This window comes from Grampus griseus, assembly GCF_964374135.1.
Source record: "Grampus griseus genome assembly, chromosome: 17".
Classification (NCBI taxonomy): domain Eukaryota; kingdom Metazoa; phylum Chordata; class Mammalia; order Artiodactyla; family Delphinidae; genus Grampus; species Grampus griseus.
In genome coordinates this window covers 52,717,594-52,736,329 of record NC_139011.1, presented here as the reverse complement: position 1 = coordinate 52,736,329, position 18,736 = coordinate 52,717,594, and the positions used below count along the sequence as shown (strand labels likewise).

The 18,736-nt window shown below is 40.6% G+C and overlaps 1 protein-coding gene across 1 annotated transcript in view; it reads left to right on the top strand.

The window, feature by feature from the left end:
- ATP6V0D2 (ATPase H+ transporting V0 subunit d2) overlaps positions 1–17,134 on the top strand; it is a gene marked incomplete at its 5' end in the record, with an annotated part of 47,450 nt that extends 30,316 nt beyond the window's left edge. Inside the window, 6 exons of the mRNA XM_082675068.1 lie at positions 4,623–4,801; positions 6,005–6,084; positions 7,511–7,588; positions 13,835–14,008; positions 15,220–15,297; positions 16,921–17,134. Of these exons, the coding sequence (XP_082531194.1) occupies positions 4,623–4,801; positions 6,005–6,084; positions 7,511–7,588; positions 13,835–14,008; positions 15,220–15,297; positions 16,921–17,082 (751 nt within the window). The 3' untranslated portion in view covers positions 17,083–17,134. The remainder of the gene's footprint in view (positions 1–4,622; positions 4,802–6,004; positions 6,085–7,510; positions 7,589–13,834; positions 14,009–15,219; positions 15,298–16,920) is intronic.
- Positions 17,135–18,736: the final 1,602 nt, after the last annotated feature.

Below are 18,736 nucleotides of genomic sequence, written 5' to 3'. Positions count from 1 at the left end.
CAAAATGGTATAGACTGGGTGACTTGAACAACAGGAATTGATTTCTTACAGTTTTGGAGGCATGGAAGTCCAAAATCAGGGTGCCATCCAATTTGGTTCCCTGGGGAAGGCTCTCTTCCTCACGTGTAGACAACTGCCTTCTCATTATGTCCTCACGTAGCAGAGGGAGAGAGAACAAGATCTCTCGTGTCTACTCCTATAAGGACACTAATCCCATCATGTAGGTCCCACGCTCATGGCCTCACTTAAACCTAATTAATAGCCCCAAAGGCCCCATCTCCATATACCATCACATTGGGGGTTAGGGCTTCAACATGAATTTTAGGGGGACGAAAATCTGTCTTTAGCAAGTGGGTATTCAGATTCTTCATTGGATAATTTAATTTGACTGATTTAACAGGTTCATTTTAAATACTGACATTCACAATATACCAGAAATATTTTTGCAGTATTTAAACTTATAATAAAAGTTTTTGTTTGTTTGTTTTTGTTTTTGTGGTATGCGGGCCTCTCACTGTTGTGGCCTCTCCCGTTGCGGAGCACAGCCTCCAGACGCACAGGCTCAGAGGCCATGGCTCACAGGCCCAGCTGCTCCGTGGCATGGGGGATCTTCCCGGACCGGGGCACGAACCCGCATCCCCTGCATCGGCAGGCGGACTCTCAACCACTGCGCCACCAGGGAAGCCCGCCTCAGTTTCTTATGTGTAAAGTGGTGGTAATAATGGTCCTTAGAGCACTGACTTGTGGGGAGGCTTAAATGGGAACATGCATGTAATGCATATAAGGTACTGCATGTATGTAATATAATGTAGTGTAATGCATGTAATGCCTGGCACATAGCAACAACCTCAAGAAGCATTGGCATTTTTAAAAATTATTATTTTTACAACCTAAAATTTTTGAAATAGAGTCATTTACTGTTACAATTTAAGGTGACTTCATGATTTTCACATGTGCCAATATCAAAGTTACAGAAGAAAATATTTAGAAGGGGCTAGAAGTGAAGATGTTTGTCTAGACCATGAGTGGGAGAAAAATTAGCCCAATAGAGTGGGCACTAGTTTTGGCTCTGTTGCTACTAATAAGCACAGTTATTTAAAACATTAGGAGTTTGAGCTAGGTGAGCACCCAGATGTCTTTAAACTCAAACATTACTCAAACAACGCCAGTAGAGATTTCCTTCCTAACCACTGGAGGCAGGGCCCTAGAGTTCTATCAAGATTATACTCTGGAAAGAGCAAGCTGTCTTCTGGGCACATTATCCCCCCGCCATCCCAAACAGCCAATAATAATTATATACCTGGTGCCTATGTGACAGAGATGAGGGAGAGACAGGAAAGATACCCCCCTCCCCTGCCATGGGCCGAATCCTAAGTCTCATTTCATTTTCTGAACAAAACTATGAGAACTGCTACTGTTGTCCCATCTTAGAAACAAGGCCACTTAAATGAGTTGAAATAAAACAATTCAATCTCCATAGCCCTTGCTCTTTGCAATAGAGGGCCTAGCCTCTCTATTAATTTAAAAAAAAAAAAGCACTCCAGACACACATGTGCACACATACACATGTACAGGCATAGGCTTGAGTGTTACGTGTGGGCTAAATTCTCACAGCATTGACTTTGGTTTCCCCTGTCAGCGTTGGTCTCATTGTCCTCTGCACATTGGGAATGTTGGCGGCTCATATGCTGTTACATTACAGGGGTGCTGAGGGGGAGCAATTAAACATCTGGAGTCTGCTAAGGATTATTAAGTGCTGGCAATTCCCCTCTCAGGTAATAGCTTTTGAGCCATAAGGGGACAGTTAAATAAGCACTTCCATTTTAATATCATTTTCAAGAGATAAAAAGGGTTCTAAAATTCCATAATGTCCAAATTTGGTACTGCTGTTTGGGGGAGTGAAGAAACTTTATAGCCATGTGCTTTTTATAAAGGGATAATTGCCTTCTTCTAAACTTCTTTAGGTAAAAATTTTATTGGGGTACATTGCGGAAGCTCAGTTGCAATGCAGGAGATTCTTATCCTGCTGTAAATGCATTCTTTTTTTTTTTTTTTTTTTTTTTGCGTTACGCGGGCCTCTCACCGCTGCGGCCTCTCCCGCCGCAGAGCACAGGCCCCGGACGCGCAGGCTCAGCGGCCATGGCTCACGCGCCCAGCTGCCCCGCGGCATGTGGGACCCTCCCGGACCAGGGCACGAACCCGAGTTCCCTGCACCGGCAGGTGGACTCTCAACCACTGCGCCACCAGGGAAGCCCTGGAAATGCATTCTTGCACAGGAAGTCAGTAACCCTTGCCGCCAGACTCCAGTGACAGGGCTTCTAAGTGGCCAGGTTCATTTTCATCCAGTGAAAGGTGTTCTTTTCAAGCCTTAATTGTGCAGTAGTTGAGTCCCATCATTGCCAAACGTGGAGGACCTTGTCTCATCGCTTGGCTGTCCCTTCCATCTTCTGAGCCGCCACCTCAGCCTCTTGGCCGCCTCTTTCCCCTCAGCTCTTAAATGTGTTCTCTTCTCTCCCACCTTAAAAAACAACAAAAAAACCTAAAAATACACCCAAACTGAAAGTCCAAAGCTCCTCTGGCCCCCGGGTCTCCATACAGTTGCCTTCCCCTGCTTTATAGTTTAAACTCTTTTAAAAAACAAAACAATTAAACATTCCAAAACCCTCTGTACTTCCCACTCATTTTAAACACACAGTGGTCAGGTTTCTGGCTTCTCCCCTTTCCCTTCCACAAGCAAACTCCACCGAACATGTTTTGTGGTGCCAGATGACCTCTTAGTGGCTGCATCCTGAGAACACCTTGCTTCAATGTCTACCCTGACTTTCCTGTGGCCTTTAACCTCTTCCTAGAATTCTCTTCCCTGGTTTTCTTCCTACCATCTGGTCATTCCTTCTCAGGTTCTATCAAGGTCCTTAAATGTTGGGGTTCCCCAGAGTTCTCAGGACAGAACTCTTGACATACACTCTAGAATGTGGTCTCAAGCATTCCCAAGACATCTGCTTCCACCTTTAAACTAGCACCCCCTGCCCACGCTCCCTAAATGTCTCTGGTCCACAGCTGTCTCTTCAGGACTTAGACGTCCGAGGCCTATTGGGTATCTCCTCCTGGGCATCTAAACTCATTCGGTCCAAACATCAGCTCCCACTACAAGCCGTTCTTCCTCCAGTGCTCTCATCTCAATAAATGGCTCCAGCTTCTAACTGTTAAACCTAGAAACCTATGTGTCATCCTTGACACCTAAACACAGCATAATCTGAGCGTTAAGAGAAAAGTTTCAGAAGCAGGCTGTCTGAGTTTGATTCTCAGCCCTCTTCATTTGTTAGCTGTGTCGTTATGGGTGAGATTTTTACCTGTCTGGGCTGCCAGTTCCTCATCTATAAAACGGAGGTAATAATAGTACCTATCATCATCACAGTGTAATTATCGTGATTAAATAAAATAACTTTTGTAAAGCACTTTACTATATAAGTGTTGGCTTACTTCTTATCCTGTTTTAATGCATATTCTATCTACATAGATCATAATTCCCCCTATCCTTGACGTATTCAGCATCTCCCATTGCCCTCAATCCAAATTCCTCATCTTGTCTTTCAGGACCCTGCATGTTCAGACTGGGCCCCACCTCCAGTGCTCAGCAGGCAAAAGAACGTCCTTGCTCCTGGCCCTCTTGTCTCTGGGGCTTTTCACATGCTCTCCCTTCTGCCTGGAAGCACTCTTTCCCAGCCACCGCTTTTGCCTGGACAGCTCCTAATCATTCTGCAAGTTGCAGCCTGAATGTCACTCCCTAGGAATTCTGATCCCAGACTGGTTTAGTGCCCAGCTCTGAATCCCCACACCCTGTAATCTCCTTTATGCAGACTGTATGCTGCACTGCAATGTACCAGTGCCTCCCTTAAGCTGTATTTTCTGTGAAGGAAGCAACTATGTCTCTCTTACTTCTTGACCTCATTGCTTGGAATATCCTGGGTAGAGCTTATATTGAATAGAGAAATCACATAAAGTGTGAACCTATGGGCTCTTGGGGTTCTGGGAGGGGAAAAGGCTAGAAAGTTGACTATCTGCTCTCATAGGAGGAAAAAAAAAACAGAATACTTTAATTTTTAATATATAAAACATTTTAATATTAAAATTACTAAATATTTTTATTTATTTTTAAATATTTAAAACATCGAACACTCAACAATGAGCTTCATCAAAGATTTAAATAGTCAGTTTTTGAAGTATAATGAAACGCTTTAGGTCTGTGTTTCTCAACTTTTTAAGCCCATAGTCCATTATGAGAAACCAAACAATTTAACACCCTCACTACTGTCTGCCCCACCCACCACATTTGGCATTTACTGTGTAAGGGTCATCTTCTGTGTGGTCCCACCAGTCAGGTGTTATAACTGTGAACATGGTTTTTCAAACTATGGTACCCTCTGAGAGTCAGATATTTTACCTCACCTACATCTCTCAAAACCCAGAGTTTAAAATAAAAGGAGATATATATTTCCTTAACGAAAGCGTGTGTGCCTGAAATGTGGGGGGGGGGGTTGTTTTGTTTTTTGTTTTTTACCTGAGGGATGCTTCTTGTTCTCATGCAACTGTTTTCCTAACGATTGAGCCCTCTTCTACACCAGGTGCAGTTACATGATAGATAATGTGATTCTACTGATGAACGGTGCATTGCAAAAAAAATCTGTGAAAGAAATTCTGGTGAAGTGCCACCCGTTGGGCCGTTTCACAGAAATGGAAGCAGTCAACATTGCAGAGACACCTTCTGATCTCTTTAATGCCATTCTGGTTGAAACACCATTAGGTATGAATGCATAAATCATTGCACAGCTGCTTGTGTATGTTATCACAGTATTAGAAAATGCACTTTCAATTCACAGTTTTCTCCATGAATATAGTGTCGTACTATACAGATTCCTAGAAGTGAAATGGACATTAAAGAATCATCTGGTCCAGCTCCCTCATTTTTCAGATCAAGACAATGAAGTATACCAGATCACATGCAAACCATTTGTAGCTGAGAAGGAGTTAGGGCTCATCTCCCAACCTCCAAACCCCTGTACTTTGTTCCTGACTATAGCAAATAAATAATAGAACTTATAATTTTTCAAAAAATTAATTTTCTAGCTGGGTTTTGTATGTTTAGTTCCTTATCTTTTCATTTTAAATTTCTGTCTTAATAAGGCTGCATATAGGAAACATTTTGTTTTAGGAAATTTAAGAATGCCATTTTTCTGAGATGCTCAGGAGTGTCTGTCTAATGACCTGAAGCAATGATGAAATAAATAATAATTTCATTATAATTTGGCACTGACAACAGCTGTAGCATTTAAAATACTAATGGGATAATTTTATACAGTTATTGTCAGGAAACCTGGATTATAGTTATTCACTGTTGATCATTCATCAAAATAGTTGCTGTTTAAAACAAGTTTTAAAAAGAAAAAAATTACATCTTTATTAAGTGTCCAGTGCTAATGGAGCATAGCATGGCAGAAAGAGGGTGAGTCTGAAAGCAGATATCCCTAAGCATGACAGGCTCTGCCCACCACCAGCCAGGTGACTTGGAACAATTCATTTCACTCCAGTTTCTTCATTTTAAAAACAATAATATCTTACTATAACAGAGTTTTGAAAACTAAGACGGTTTTAATACAACTCAATGATTGGCACATAGTAAGGTTGCAAATGGTAAATATTACTGTTATCTAAAGGCGGGTGTCGGGGGGGCTTCAAAAAGTAAACCATAAAGTGAGTAGTTCCAGGTTGTGAGGATTAAATAAGTTCAGGTATATCCAGTGTTTAGTGACAGCTTGCACAGAGCAAATGCTTCCTGAGTAATCACCCTTCTTGTCACCATCACTGTTAGCCTCACCGAGTCTGTGGATTGCCACTCCACAGTGTCCTAGTTAGGGGTGGGCAGAGGGTGGTGCGTTCAGGAGACATTTTCTACAGTTTATAATCATGTTTTGATTAATTTATTTTGTACAATAATTTCTGCTTTCAGCTCCATTCTTTCAAGACTGTATGTCTGAAAATACTCTAGACGAACTGAATATTGAAATACTGCGCAATAAACTGTACAAGGTAACTGTTTCCCCCAATATTATGTTCTTCTTTATTACATAATGCATCATAACCAGAGTTCTTTATTAAATGTTACTTGCCTGTTAGCCAGCTGCTGAATTATGAAGCTAGGCATACTGGGGACAAAGATCTTTTAGTCCTGGCCTGTCTTCTAGTTAAATACATGTATGTCAACTTCTCCCAGCCAGCAAGATCCTTGAGAGGATCCCATGCATCTCTGTATCCTTAACTCTTTACATGGTGCCTGGAACATAAAAGGTGTCAATTGGATGGATGGATGGATGGATGGATGGATGGATGGATGATGGGTGGGTGGACAGATGAGTGTGGTGAACCATATGAATCCATTTCAAAAGAACCAGCATACATAGTGAACCTTGTGTTATGTATGTCCATCTCTGTCCTCAATCCTGTTACCAGAGTCCCTGAATTTCACAGTTAATCTGTCCACACAATTTTAATCTACTGACAGTGTGCAGCATACCAAGATGACCATCTGTGGACACAACATCATAGGCACCACTTTGTATAATCTGACCAGCTGTCTGTCTGGACTACGCTGCCGCCATTTGAGTCATTCTGTGTAATAAGGGCTGAGCAAAATATATCCATTTTCACTCACACCACTACAGCATCTTTGGACACTCTCATAGAGTACCTGAATGAATATATATATATGTATACATTGCCATGCTGTATATCTAGCTTCTTATGCTGAAACATGTGGGCCTCTCAAAAGCATTGCATTGCAGCAGTTTTCCTTTTTATATAAAGACTTATGGGCTTAGAGGAAGCATCCCTGAGATATAGCTAACAGAAGGTGCTGTTTTAAGCATTTAAAGGCATTAGATCACTTAATCCACCCAGCAAAACTATGTGCCATCCTCATTCCTCAGATGAGAAAACTGAAGCACGGAGAGGTAAATTTACTTGGCAGAAGTCAGTTAGCTAGTAAGTAACAGATTTGGGACTCAAACACAGGGCTGCCTCTACAGCCTAGACTCTGCCTTTCCAGTGTATCTTCCATGCTCAATGCCATCCCAAATGTGTCTCCTGAGCACATTAAATATCAGCATAGGACCAAATCTAGACTTATTTGCAGAGCTCATAAGAGAGTTTGGCACTCTTGTTAGAATAGCAAGAATTAACAGTGAGAAATAATCCAAGAGGCATGCAAAAAAGTGCTTGTTGAGTAATTATAAGTTATGATAAGTACAATTTTGTTCTTTTGTGGAGTTCCTTTTTTAGGCTGTGCAATGTGCTTCAAGGTGAAAGTTTACACCAAATTTATTATAAAATATCTCCCTAGGGGAGAAGTAATTCAATTTCCATTAAAGAGTTTAATAACCCATGGAAAGCTGATCTAGAAATTTCCAAAAGGAAAATATATTCATTTTCTTGCCTTATGATCTTTCTTCTTTTTAAGTCTTACATCGAGGCATTCTATAAATTCTGTAAGAATCATGGTGATGTCACAGCAGAAATTATGTGCCCCATTCTTGAGGTAAGAAAGAGTCCTTGAATTTTTTTATGTCAAATAATGTGCTTATACACTTTTTATTTATATAATCCTACCAATTTTTAAAATCTTAGAAGTTCTTTTATTTAGAAATAAAATAGCAGTATATTTTATTGTACATATATCATTTGATGTCTTCAGTTAAAAGAGGTATTTTCTTAGTTTTCTACATAGAAGAGCTACTTTGGAATTAGAAAAGAATGGTTTTGATAGAAGTTTGATCATGATTCACTTTGATGTAGTATGAAGAAAGCAGATTATAATTAGTTAAAAATTTAGTATGCTTTGGACAATTGGTGCACTATAGGTACTCTTATAATAATCATCAACTTCCCTCCCAAAATTGGGCAGCTGGGGACCCCCACAACTTGGCAACAAAGTCTACTGTGGGCATGGTTCCTTATATAAATCCTAAAATAAAGGTTGCCCCAAACAACCATTGAGCATCCCCACTCTTGGCAAGAAGATTCTATGGGTAGTGATTCACAGTTGGCATGCCCACTTAAACCTCACAATGTGTCAGATGCCACCATTGGTTCCAACCTCTCTAAAAGAGAATAATTATATTCTCTTTAATTCCTCTTTATCATCACAGATTTCATCTGTGCCCACAGGACCTCTTGCTTGCAATGTCAATCTGCACATGCATGAGGGACCCAGGCCAGAGATCAGAATGGTCTGAGGGGAATTCTGGGCGTAGTTTGCACTGAGTATTTGACATAGATCACTCTTGCTGGCTTCCTATTTCGCTTGGATCTTAAAAAAAAAAAAAAAAAAAAAAAAAAACCATTCTGGGCTGAAAAAGCTCTCACTTTGCCCTGTGAAACAAAGTTTTATCTAAAGAATATCTTTAACCATTAGATTATATGTTACAGTGGCTTCTACACTGGTGGGTAGATATTTAAGCTGTTCAGTGACTTCTGATTTCAAGAAAAGCCTGATAAGAACTACCCTTTGGGTTTGAAGAGAAAAAAACCTGAAATAACCTCATCTGCATATATTTCAACCAAATGTTCTGAAACTGCATTTGATAAAATTAGCTCCCCTCAAATACCTAATTATTAACATCTTACAGTTAAAGCTACTGTTAAAACTTTAAGGTCAAAGCAGTCCTTGAAGTCAGAACTCCTTGGAGAACTCCAAAAAATATTTTTTGTCTTTATCTATATTATACAGACGGTGCACATCGATAAATAACATTTGTTTTCATGGCATGCTAATTGTCAGAAAGTGAGTTAGTCTCTTCCAGACATGCTGATAACATAACACAAGCAGCCTAGTGACTCTATGAAGCTCCCCCATTTCTTTTCATAAATTTAACTACTAGCCACACTATAAAAAGCCACATTATCTCTGGCTCAAAAATGTAGTTTGGGGCTTCCCTGGTGGCGCAGTAGTTGAGAGCCCGCCTGCCGATGCAGGGGACACGGGTTCGTGCCCTGGTCCAGGAAGATCCCACATGCCATGGAGCGGCTAGGCCCGTGAGCCATGGCCGTTGAGCCTGCGCGTCCGGAGCCTGTGCACCGCAATGGGAGAGGCCACAACAGTGAGAGGCCCATGTACCGCAAAAAAAAAAAAAAAAAAAAAAAGTAGTTTGTACATGGCATAATTCCTGTGGTTTAGAAATGGTTCATGTACTTTATACCTACAAAATATGTAGGAAAATATTAATGTTAAAATTAATAACCTTCACACCTGTCAGAATGGCTATCACCAAAAGGAATACAAATAACAATTGTTGGCAAGGATGTGGAGAAAAGGGAACCCTGATACACTGTCGTTGGGAATGTAAATTGGTGCAGCCACTGTGGAAAATAGTATGGAGGTTTCTCAAAAAACGGAAAATAGAACTACCACATAACCCAGCAATTCCACTACTGGGTACATAGCCAAAAGAAACAAAAATACTAATTTGAAAAGATACATGTACCCTAATGTGCATAGCAGTATTACTTACAATTGCCAAGGTGTGGAAGCAACCTAAGTGTTCATCAACAGATGAATGGGTAAAGAAGATGTGTTACACATATACAATGGAATACTACTTGGCCATAAAAAAGGATGAAATTTTGCCATTTGCAGCAACATGGATGGAATTGGAGGGCATTATGCTAAGTGAAATAAGACAGAGAAAGACAAATATTGTATGATATCACTTACATGTGGAATCTAAAAAATAGAACAAACCAGTGAATAAAACAAATGAACAAACAAAAAGCAGACTCACAGATATAGAGAACAAACTAGTGGTTACCAGTGGGGAGAGGGAAGGGGGCAGGGGTAATATAGGGATAAGGGGGACAAAAAGGTTATTCTGGGATTATATGAAATGTGAAACTTCAAAATTGTAAAGCACTTAGTATTTAAAGAATCTTTCATTCAATAAAAAAAGAAAAAATAATAACCTTGCAGAGGTATACAATGGCACTATTAATAGCTAACACTTATTATATACCAGATACTATCCTAAGTGCTTTATATACACAAATTCACTTGGACTTCAAAATAGCACAATGAGATGGGTAGTTTAGTACCTCATTTTCAGAAGGGACAACTGAGGTGCAGAGAAGGCTAGTAAGTTGCCTGATGTCTAGTAAGTGGTAGTGTCAGGATTTGAATACAGGTAGTCTGGCTCCAGTTCTTATATGTTTATCTATGTTAAATTATGTCTACATCAAATTCACCTGCACAGTTCTTTTGTATAAAAACTGCTCTTCTGTGCTAATTCTTAAGCAAGATCATACTGCACGGGCTTCCCTGGTGGTGCAGTGGTTGAGAGTCCGCCTGCCAATGCAGGGGACACGGGTTCGTGCCCTGGTCCGGGAGGATCCCACATGCCGCGGAGCGGCTGGGCCCGTGAGCCATGGCCGCTGAGCCTGAGCGTCCGGCGCGTGTGCTCCGCAATGGGAGAGGCCACACAGTGAGAGGCCCGCGTACTGAAAAAAAAAAAAAAAAAAAAAACTGAAAAAAAGATCATACTGCACGTGCTACAAAAATCAGAAGTAAATGAGAATTATGTCTTTGTAAATGTAAAAAGGATAGCACAGTATTAGCAGAATGCTTATCACCAGGAGGATTTGGTCAAAATACTATATACCCTGTGTTCTCTTTGTCCCTTTCCTATACCCATGATACTACCTTATTAGATTAGATTTTTTTCAAGCTGTGTTAAAAATAAAAATCCATTTAACTATCTTTGTACATTTATATAAAAATATCAGTTATGTATGTTATGCAGTTATAACATTTCTAATGATATGATTGGAAGAGGCTTGTCAGTTTTATATAAATATACCAGATCATGTAATTACTTCCCCTTTTATTTGTGCAACTATAGAGCACTTAGAGTTTCTGAAGTTCTTCCATATTCTCATTTGATCTCATTTGATAGGAGACTTTAAAAGACTGAATACAGTGGAAGAGGGCATTAACCTAGGTTTGCAGGTTAAAATGTGACCTAATCACAAGACTGTAGCTTCATATTTAAAAAAAGAAATTTTTTATGGTGCAGACAAATGTGCTGCAGTGTACTGTTTGCCTCTTATTCCTGCTCTTCTGACGGTTTGTAAGGTTAACGCAGCAGTGAAAAATAAGCACAGAATATGTTTGTTTCATCTCCCTCGGTCAGTACACATGCTAATAAGGCTCCCACCAGGGAGACCCTTCCTCCTGTAAGGAACTGGCCAGAATTTTTGACTCGATGAGCCCAACTCCATCATGAGCAACGGATAATGGTTTTGAATACATCAACACTGCATGGTTATCTTTTGCAACAACAACAAAAAATAAGTTATGGTTTTAAAATGCGTGAGTGTTTGAAGGGTAGAGTGAAAGGAAAGACATCCGACGTACACTGTGCCACACAGGCTGGCTGCCCTCTGAAAATGATACAGGGCTTACAGGAAACTAGTACCACCCCATCTACTGTCCTCCATAATCAGATGTCATAGCAAACTGTCTGCTTAGGGATGGTCAAAGACAGCATAGCTCCTTTACAATTCAAAAATTACAGTTCTTTTCACTAAGAGAATACACATACACACACACACACACACACAGAGCCCCTAGGCTAGAAGTAGTAAAGTAGATAGACAGTTATAATAAAACGGAAATTATAGTATAATAAGGAGTCAAAGGAAATCATATCTAATTAGAGAGGAAAGAGAAGGGCTTCTTAAGAAAAAGATTACATTTGATGGAACCCTCAAATGCAGGTAGGATTTCAACCTGGAGAGTCATGGGATGGAGTATGTGCTCTGTAGGCAAAGGGAACAAGTGTTAACCAGGACAAGAAGTTGGAAAGTGTGTGGCGTGTTCAGATAACCAGCCGCATCAGTCAAAGTCCTCTCTTCTTGGCATGGCTTGTGAAGCCTTTCCTATTCTCTTCCCAGCTACCTGTCCATCCTGCCTCTCCAGCTGCTTCCCCAGGGTTTGAGCTATGGCCATTCCTCCAAAATGTCATGCTCTACTCCATGCAGCTGCCTCCCCTGCCTTGCATACCTGCAGTGCTGCCTACCTGGCCCTATTTCTCTCCTTATTATTTTAACATTCTAGAACTAGAAAGGACGTTGAAGGTCATCTGGGACAATTAACTCCATTGTTGCTCCCCCTGCCCTATTATTTCAAGGTTTTTTTATTGCCATGAAATCTCCCTCTTGCATTTCTTCTTTTATTCTTGGACAGTCTGAAATTACCGACAGGACTGGATATATTCAGTAGCCAGAGGCAGCTGCCTTTGCTTCCGAATAAGCCCACTCCTCGCTTCTGGCGCACCCACAATTTCCATGAGAGCAATCAAAAGGATCAGAAGGAACCAACTCTCACTGTACTGATAGGAAACACCTGTTCTAACAAAAGAGTTCCAGTAAAATCTGGTGCAAGTCTGGATTTGTTATTAATTAGTCAAAAATAGTATTGTAGAGCAATTCATTTCAACTTTCATGTGCATATGAATAAGCTCGGAATCTTGTTAAAATGCAGATTCTGGTTTACTAGGTCTGGACTACCGTCTAAGATTCTGAACTTCTAACGAGCTTCCAGGTGATGTCAAAGCTACTAATCCTTGAAACACACCTTGGATAGCAACATTGTAGAGAATAATAGAGAATTTTTAAAATAGTAGAACCATAGTAGAACCGTGGACCATTCCATTGGATTTAGTAAACAGTTAAGATCTTCCTGTGTCAGGCACTGGATATTTAAAATTGAACAATCAACGAGAGAGACATGATCTCTCAAAGATTTTAGAGTGTGGTGGGGTGAAAGACACATGCACAGATTTTAAAATAATGTGGTAAGTGCAGGTTGCTTTGGGTGGATGGAGAAGGCTTTCTTAGCCCAAGGATATCATGGCAAACTCCTATGGTGGGCAGAGGAGATGCCCATGGAGGACAGACTGAGATGAAGTAGTCAGAGTAGGTAAAAGGAAAACTAAGAGGAGTCCAAAGGAAGAGAAGGCAATTTCAAGAAGGACTCCGTGGTTAGATAAGACAGAGAGGCCTGACGGGCTGGGAGCTTGGGTGCCTAGTGGTGCTCAACACAGAGAAGACAGGCCGGGAGTACATGTGACCCACTTGAGAGATCGTGTAGCCAAACCCCACCATTTACAAATAAGAAAACTGAGGCCCTGAGAGGAAGATCACTTGTCCCAAGCCCTGTAATCCTTAGCTACAGACTTAAATTTATTGATATCTAACCTAGAACTTTAAAGAAGAAAAACAAAACCAGGAAAGGACAAACGAATTGTAAGTAGCACAGTTTCATTACGTAAAAAATCCTACTGACATCAACAATCAGAAAGGGATGTTTAACATGCATGATATGCACATTTTGTGCTAAACACTCTGCTAAGCCCTTCTATTTACATTACCTTGTTCTATCTCTGAATCGACCCCAGCAAGTAGGTATTATTCCAATTATTATGGAAGACACATTTGAGACTCTAGTGGCCTACATGAGAGAGACACATGAGTAACTAGTAACAGAGAGCCTGGGAACTGAAGTTTAGTGGGAGGTCCTGGGCTCCTGGGCTGTTGTCACTGCTGTGTGATCCTTCTCTGGCAAGCAGAGTTACTCCGTTACAGGAAGAGACTACGGGAACATTAATAACGCATGTCTGTATTATAATTAGACATAGATCAGGAAAGGAAAGCAAATCATTTTGGAAATGAATTTGTCTAGAGCGTCTAGTAGATGGTTCAATTTCACTGATTTTATGTCTTGCAAATTCAGTTTGAGGCAGACAGACGTGCTTTTATCATCACGCTTAACTCCTTTGGCACCGAGTTGAGCAAAGAGGACCGCGAGACCCTCTACCCGACCTGTGGCAAGCTCTATCCCGAGGGACTGCGCCTGCTGGCCCAAGCAGAGGACTTCGAGCAAGTGAAGAGGGTAGCGGACCATGGAGTATGTGTTTATCCCGGGTTCCCGAAATGTCTTGTGTGGTTTCATCACCTGTACTTTAGAAGCCCGCGTATCACATTTACACTTCCTATCTATCTAAAACATTTATAATGTTTGTGCAATAGAAAGCAGTATCTCTTGCTGTAATGTCTCTCCCAAAGAAATACGCTGAGTTTCTAACCCAAGCTATTGGTGTTTTTTAAGGTCCCTGCCAAGCAAGTACTTGTTTAAATCTCCAAGGAACGGTCATTTGACCCCTTTTTTTTTTTTGAAGTGCTTGATAAAGCAAGTTCCCCAAGAGACTGGTGCAGTGTTCTGGAAATGTGAGCTCATGCCAGAGTTATGTAAAAGAGCCTGACCCAGCCATTCTTTCAAGTGCCCATTGGGCAAACAGTGTTAGGTACAGACTGTCTACTTGAAGGACAGCGGAAAATATGGACATACTGTTTATACCACTCCCTTTGCTCAGTGTCCAGGATTCGGGAAAGAAAGGAGGGCTGCTATGTCCTCTCCCACTCCAGCACCCAATTGCTCTTAGAGAGCCTGAAGCTTCTTAGCTCAAGGTTATAACCTCATCCCCTGGTACCGTTCCTTCTGACCTGCAGACAGTAACATACAGACCCTCCAGGTAGCTTTTCTAGAACTGGGATGACACCCCTCTTATCTTTGCCTATGGATTTCCGAAACCCTCCAGGAAAGATAAGCCAGCAGACAATGCGTGAACCTTTGTGACATCTCTTGTGTCACTGCAAGAGGTTCTTTAGCATAATATTAAAATTTGAGTTTCTCCCCAATTTCCACCCATTCCTCACTTGAAATTCCATAATGAATTTTAATCAGTTTTCATCTCAAAGAACCCATGAAGCCATACTGATTAAACCACAAGCACTCCTTTAGCCTCTATAATGTGTCTAACTAGCCCTAAGAATCAAATGTGGAAATCAGCTCAGTATACACTGAAAGTAGAACTGCTTTTGCCTCTTGCCTTGTAGGCCTGAACAAGCCAATAGAATGGAATGCCATCTGTACTCTCGTTGTTTGGATTTTTTGGTATTTCCTCAAGAAGCCAAAGATCCTACAAGAAAAATTGTGGCCTTCTGGATAGATTTTCTAAGATGGGTGCACAGTTTCTATATTGCTGGAAAAATATAGTTTTTATACTTATAAAAAATGAAAATTTGTTAAAAAAACAATTTCTTGTCTTTGTTTTTCAGGTATACAAGGCTTTGTTTGAGGCTGTAGGTGATGGCAGTGGGGGAAAGACATTGGAGGATGTGTTTTATGAGCGTGAGGTATGATGTAAATGGAAATGCTGCTAGCTTATGCACTCTTTTTCTCATACTCTGGGTCTTAGTATTTCTTTTTTTTTTTTACTTGGGTTTTCTTTTTACAGTTTTCTTTTTACAGTTGATCAGGCCAATTGATTATATACATTCATAGTTTGAATGGGTATTAGTTAGTATCTCTGCCTTGGAGAGTCAAGGCACTGTGGTTCACATATGATGGCTTCTTGTGGGATTGTCATATCCAGACAGATGTGCACATAGCAAAGCTCTGGAAGTAAGGCAGCCATTCTGTAATTATCTAGAGAAACAAAGCTAGGATGTTCTCATGATCACATATTGACTGTCCCCAGGGAGCACACCCTGTTAAGTGCATCCCACTCGAATCTATCCCTTTTTCAAGAAGGATTTATCACTCCTGCGCACAATTAGAACACTTAGGAATTATTTGCATGGAAATCCATCCCGTCTAGATTATTCTCTTTCCCTGAAAAGGCAGAAGAATACTTGATCCATTTATAGCCAATTCCTGAGCTACTGAAGTGTGCAACAAGAGGACTTCAGGGAAGTGTAGCCAGGTAAAGTCCCCCAAATCTGGAGACTTTTTTCTAGTGTACTTTATCCATTTCCCTAAAACCACTGGTCCTTCCATCTCAGTCTGATTGGAATTAACAGAGAACCCTGAAATTCACCCACACTTTAGGGTTAAACTGGCTTGAGAAAGCAGTATGGGGGTCTTCCTGTAAGTCCTACTCTAGGCATTTTCCAACAGTTCTCTAGAAAGAAGTAAAAGCAATGCAAGTATTCCCATATAGTAGGGGTATTTTAAAATTCCACACTATTGCCCTTCTGCTGCAAAGACAGCTGTTAAAGGAGCTGCCCTTGCCAGGAAAAATGTGTGACGGTTTCTAAGAGCAGGGGGCCTCCCCTACCTGACTGCTTTGCTTGAGGTTTTCAGAATTACGTGTGGGACTCAGTACCTCTTCCCCTTTTTTCTAAATGGAAAAGAATAAAGGAATTGTTCCATTTTAGACTGTACCCCAGTTAAAAAAATGTTTTTTGAAAATTTTCTTCTACTGATCTGCCTTCTGCAGAAAAACACTATTCAACTGCATGTTAAGTTGCTGCAGAGCATCCTAAGGAAACTCATAATATCACCTGGTCCAAATTCCAGAGGCCTGTGCCATTACCCTGAAAGGGAGTTCAATAGCCTAAAAACCACCTTAAAATTTAAAAAATTGTGGCCAAGGAAAAATACTTTATCTAAATGAGACCAGCCTACTAGCTAGAAGCCAAATAAATATCACTACAAAGTCACACACACACACACTCCAAAGTCCTCCTAGGAATCTTGGTGCTAGCAGTGCTGCTGAGATTTGGAGCTTGTCTTATGATTTTACAAACTTACTTTTTACACTACTGTTGTCTGCCTTTCTCTGCAGAGTGACGCTCTCCCTTTAGACTTGCTGAATTTCCTACTGCTTTCCTTTCTTTGACACAATTTAGAAATTGTCTATTTAAATACAGATAAGCACTGCACAAGCACAAACCAGTCTGTAGCTTAATATTATTTAATTAAAGTAGTATGTTCCAGAAGAGTTGATGGTCCATGTTTTTTCTTTCCTTCCCCAGGTACAGATGAATGTGCTGGCATTCAACAGGCAATTCCACTATGGTGTGTTTTATGCGTATACCAAGCTGAAGGAACAAGAAATAAGAAATGTTGTGTGGATAGCCGAATGCATTTCACAAAGACATCGAACTAAAATTAACAGTTACATTCCAATCTTATAACCCAGTGAGGGGCCTGAAATGCATAAAATCATAAATGTTAAAAGAAAGTTACTGAGGGAAATAGGAGTCGTGTTATATTATCTAGATCACACAAAACTAAGCCACGCTTCACTTCATGAATTGCAGACCGACTGGAAACGCAGCAAGCCAACCCTGAAACAAAGCATTTCTTTTTCTTCCAGAAGCTTCCACATCTTGCTTCCACATTTATGTCTCATTCTTCACCTTGCCTTAGACATTAATTTTAATTAACACTATGGTACTTTTCCTATTCTTATTTTTGTTCTTTTAAAAATCAAATCTATTAAAAGTATTTTGCTTTCCCATGATTCTCCACAGGCCCAAATACTGAGTGTCTGCTTTATTTTTTAACCGTCCATCCCTTCCCTAGGTCCACAAAAATCCAGAGCTGTACATAGCCAACATGGACCACATATGGTGGAAAATACCATATTTTTTTCTAATACACTTTGATCTGGTAGGCTTGGGAAAGCTACATAATTCCAAATCATATTCCATAGATGCAGGTAGTGTTACATTTGTTATTAAGGCTACCACTTATAACTAATTTTCTTACAACTTTCTTTAAATAAAAAGTATACCTCTCTTTCTTGCAGTTTCTTCATACTTTGCCTGAGAAGAAAGTAACTCCATTAGTTGTATTTTATTCATTCAGAAGCATAAATCACAGGTTCGGTTTACAAGATATGGATTCTCTATAAAACTTCAGTAGAACTGGTGCAGAGAGCTACCCAGAAAAAGAAAAAGTGACAAACACTGCTCTAGTGCTTTCTTCAAAAATAAAAAATTCCTAAACAGAAAAATCTGTGTTTGCTATAGTTTAAAAATTAAACATATATCCATATTTGAAAGTTCTTCAAGTGAGAATATTTACAGAGAATATACATATACTGGTAACTAGAATTAGGCACAAAGACCAAGAAGTAAATCAATTTTTCTGCAAAATTTCAGAAATTTTTTTGTAGAACATTTTCATAATTTTAGTGATAGGAATGTTTAAGCATAAGGAAAAACAGCAGCTCATACCGCCAGAAAGAAAGCCAAGTGCCTAGCCTCTCAGCTGTGCGAGAAGCCTAGGCCACACCCCAGTTCTGATGGCAGCGGGGAGCAGCTGGTGCAGGGCTCCGGTGCAGATCCATCAGCTGGACCCAGGGATCCCGCTTCCCATGTATGGCCTCTGGTCTGGAAAGCATCCTCCCTGACTTGTTCCTGCCCCTGCATGCAACTGCTGTCTTCCACTCTGAGGCCTGGATGCCAGGAGACATCTACATTTTACATTTTCACCCATGGTGTCTACAGTGGGGGTGCGTGAGGATGGGGGTCAAATTCTGGGCTTCTTTAAGGGTTGAGAGCAAAGATGCTGATAGGAAAGAGGCAGCTTAGAGAAAGTTGATTCTCAGACTAAGCCCTTCCCACCCACCTGTGCATGACATGCGTGGGGGCCCTTCATGCGCCACAAGGCCACAGGCTGATGATACTTCTCTTGTTCCCTCCATATAAGCAATGAAGCTTCCAATCCCCCAAACCCTTTCCCTAGCCACCAAGTGTAACCATTGTGTGAATAGAGACGAATTTCCTATAACCTCATGAGGCAAGTACTGTAAAATGTGCCCCTATTAGAGAAGGGGATACA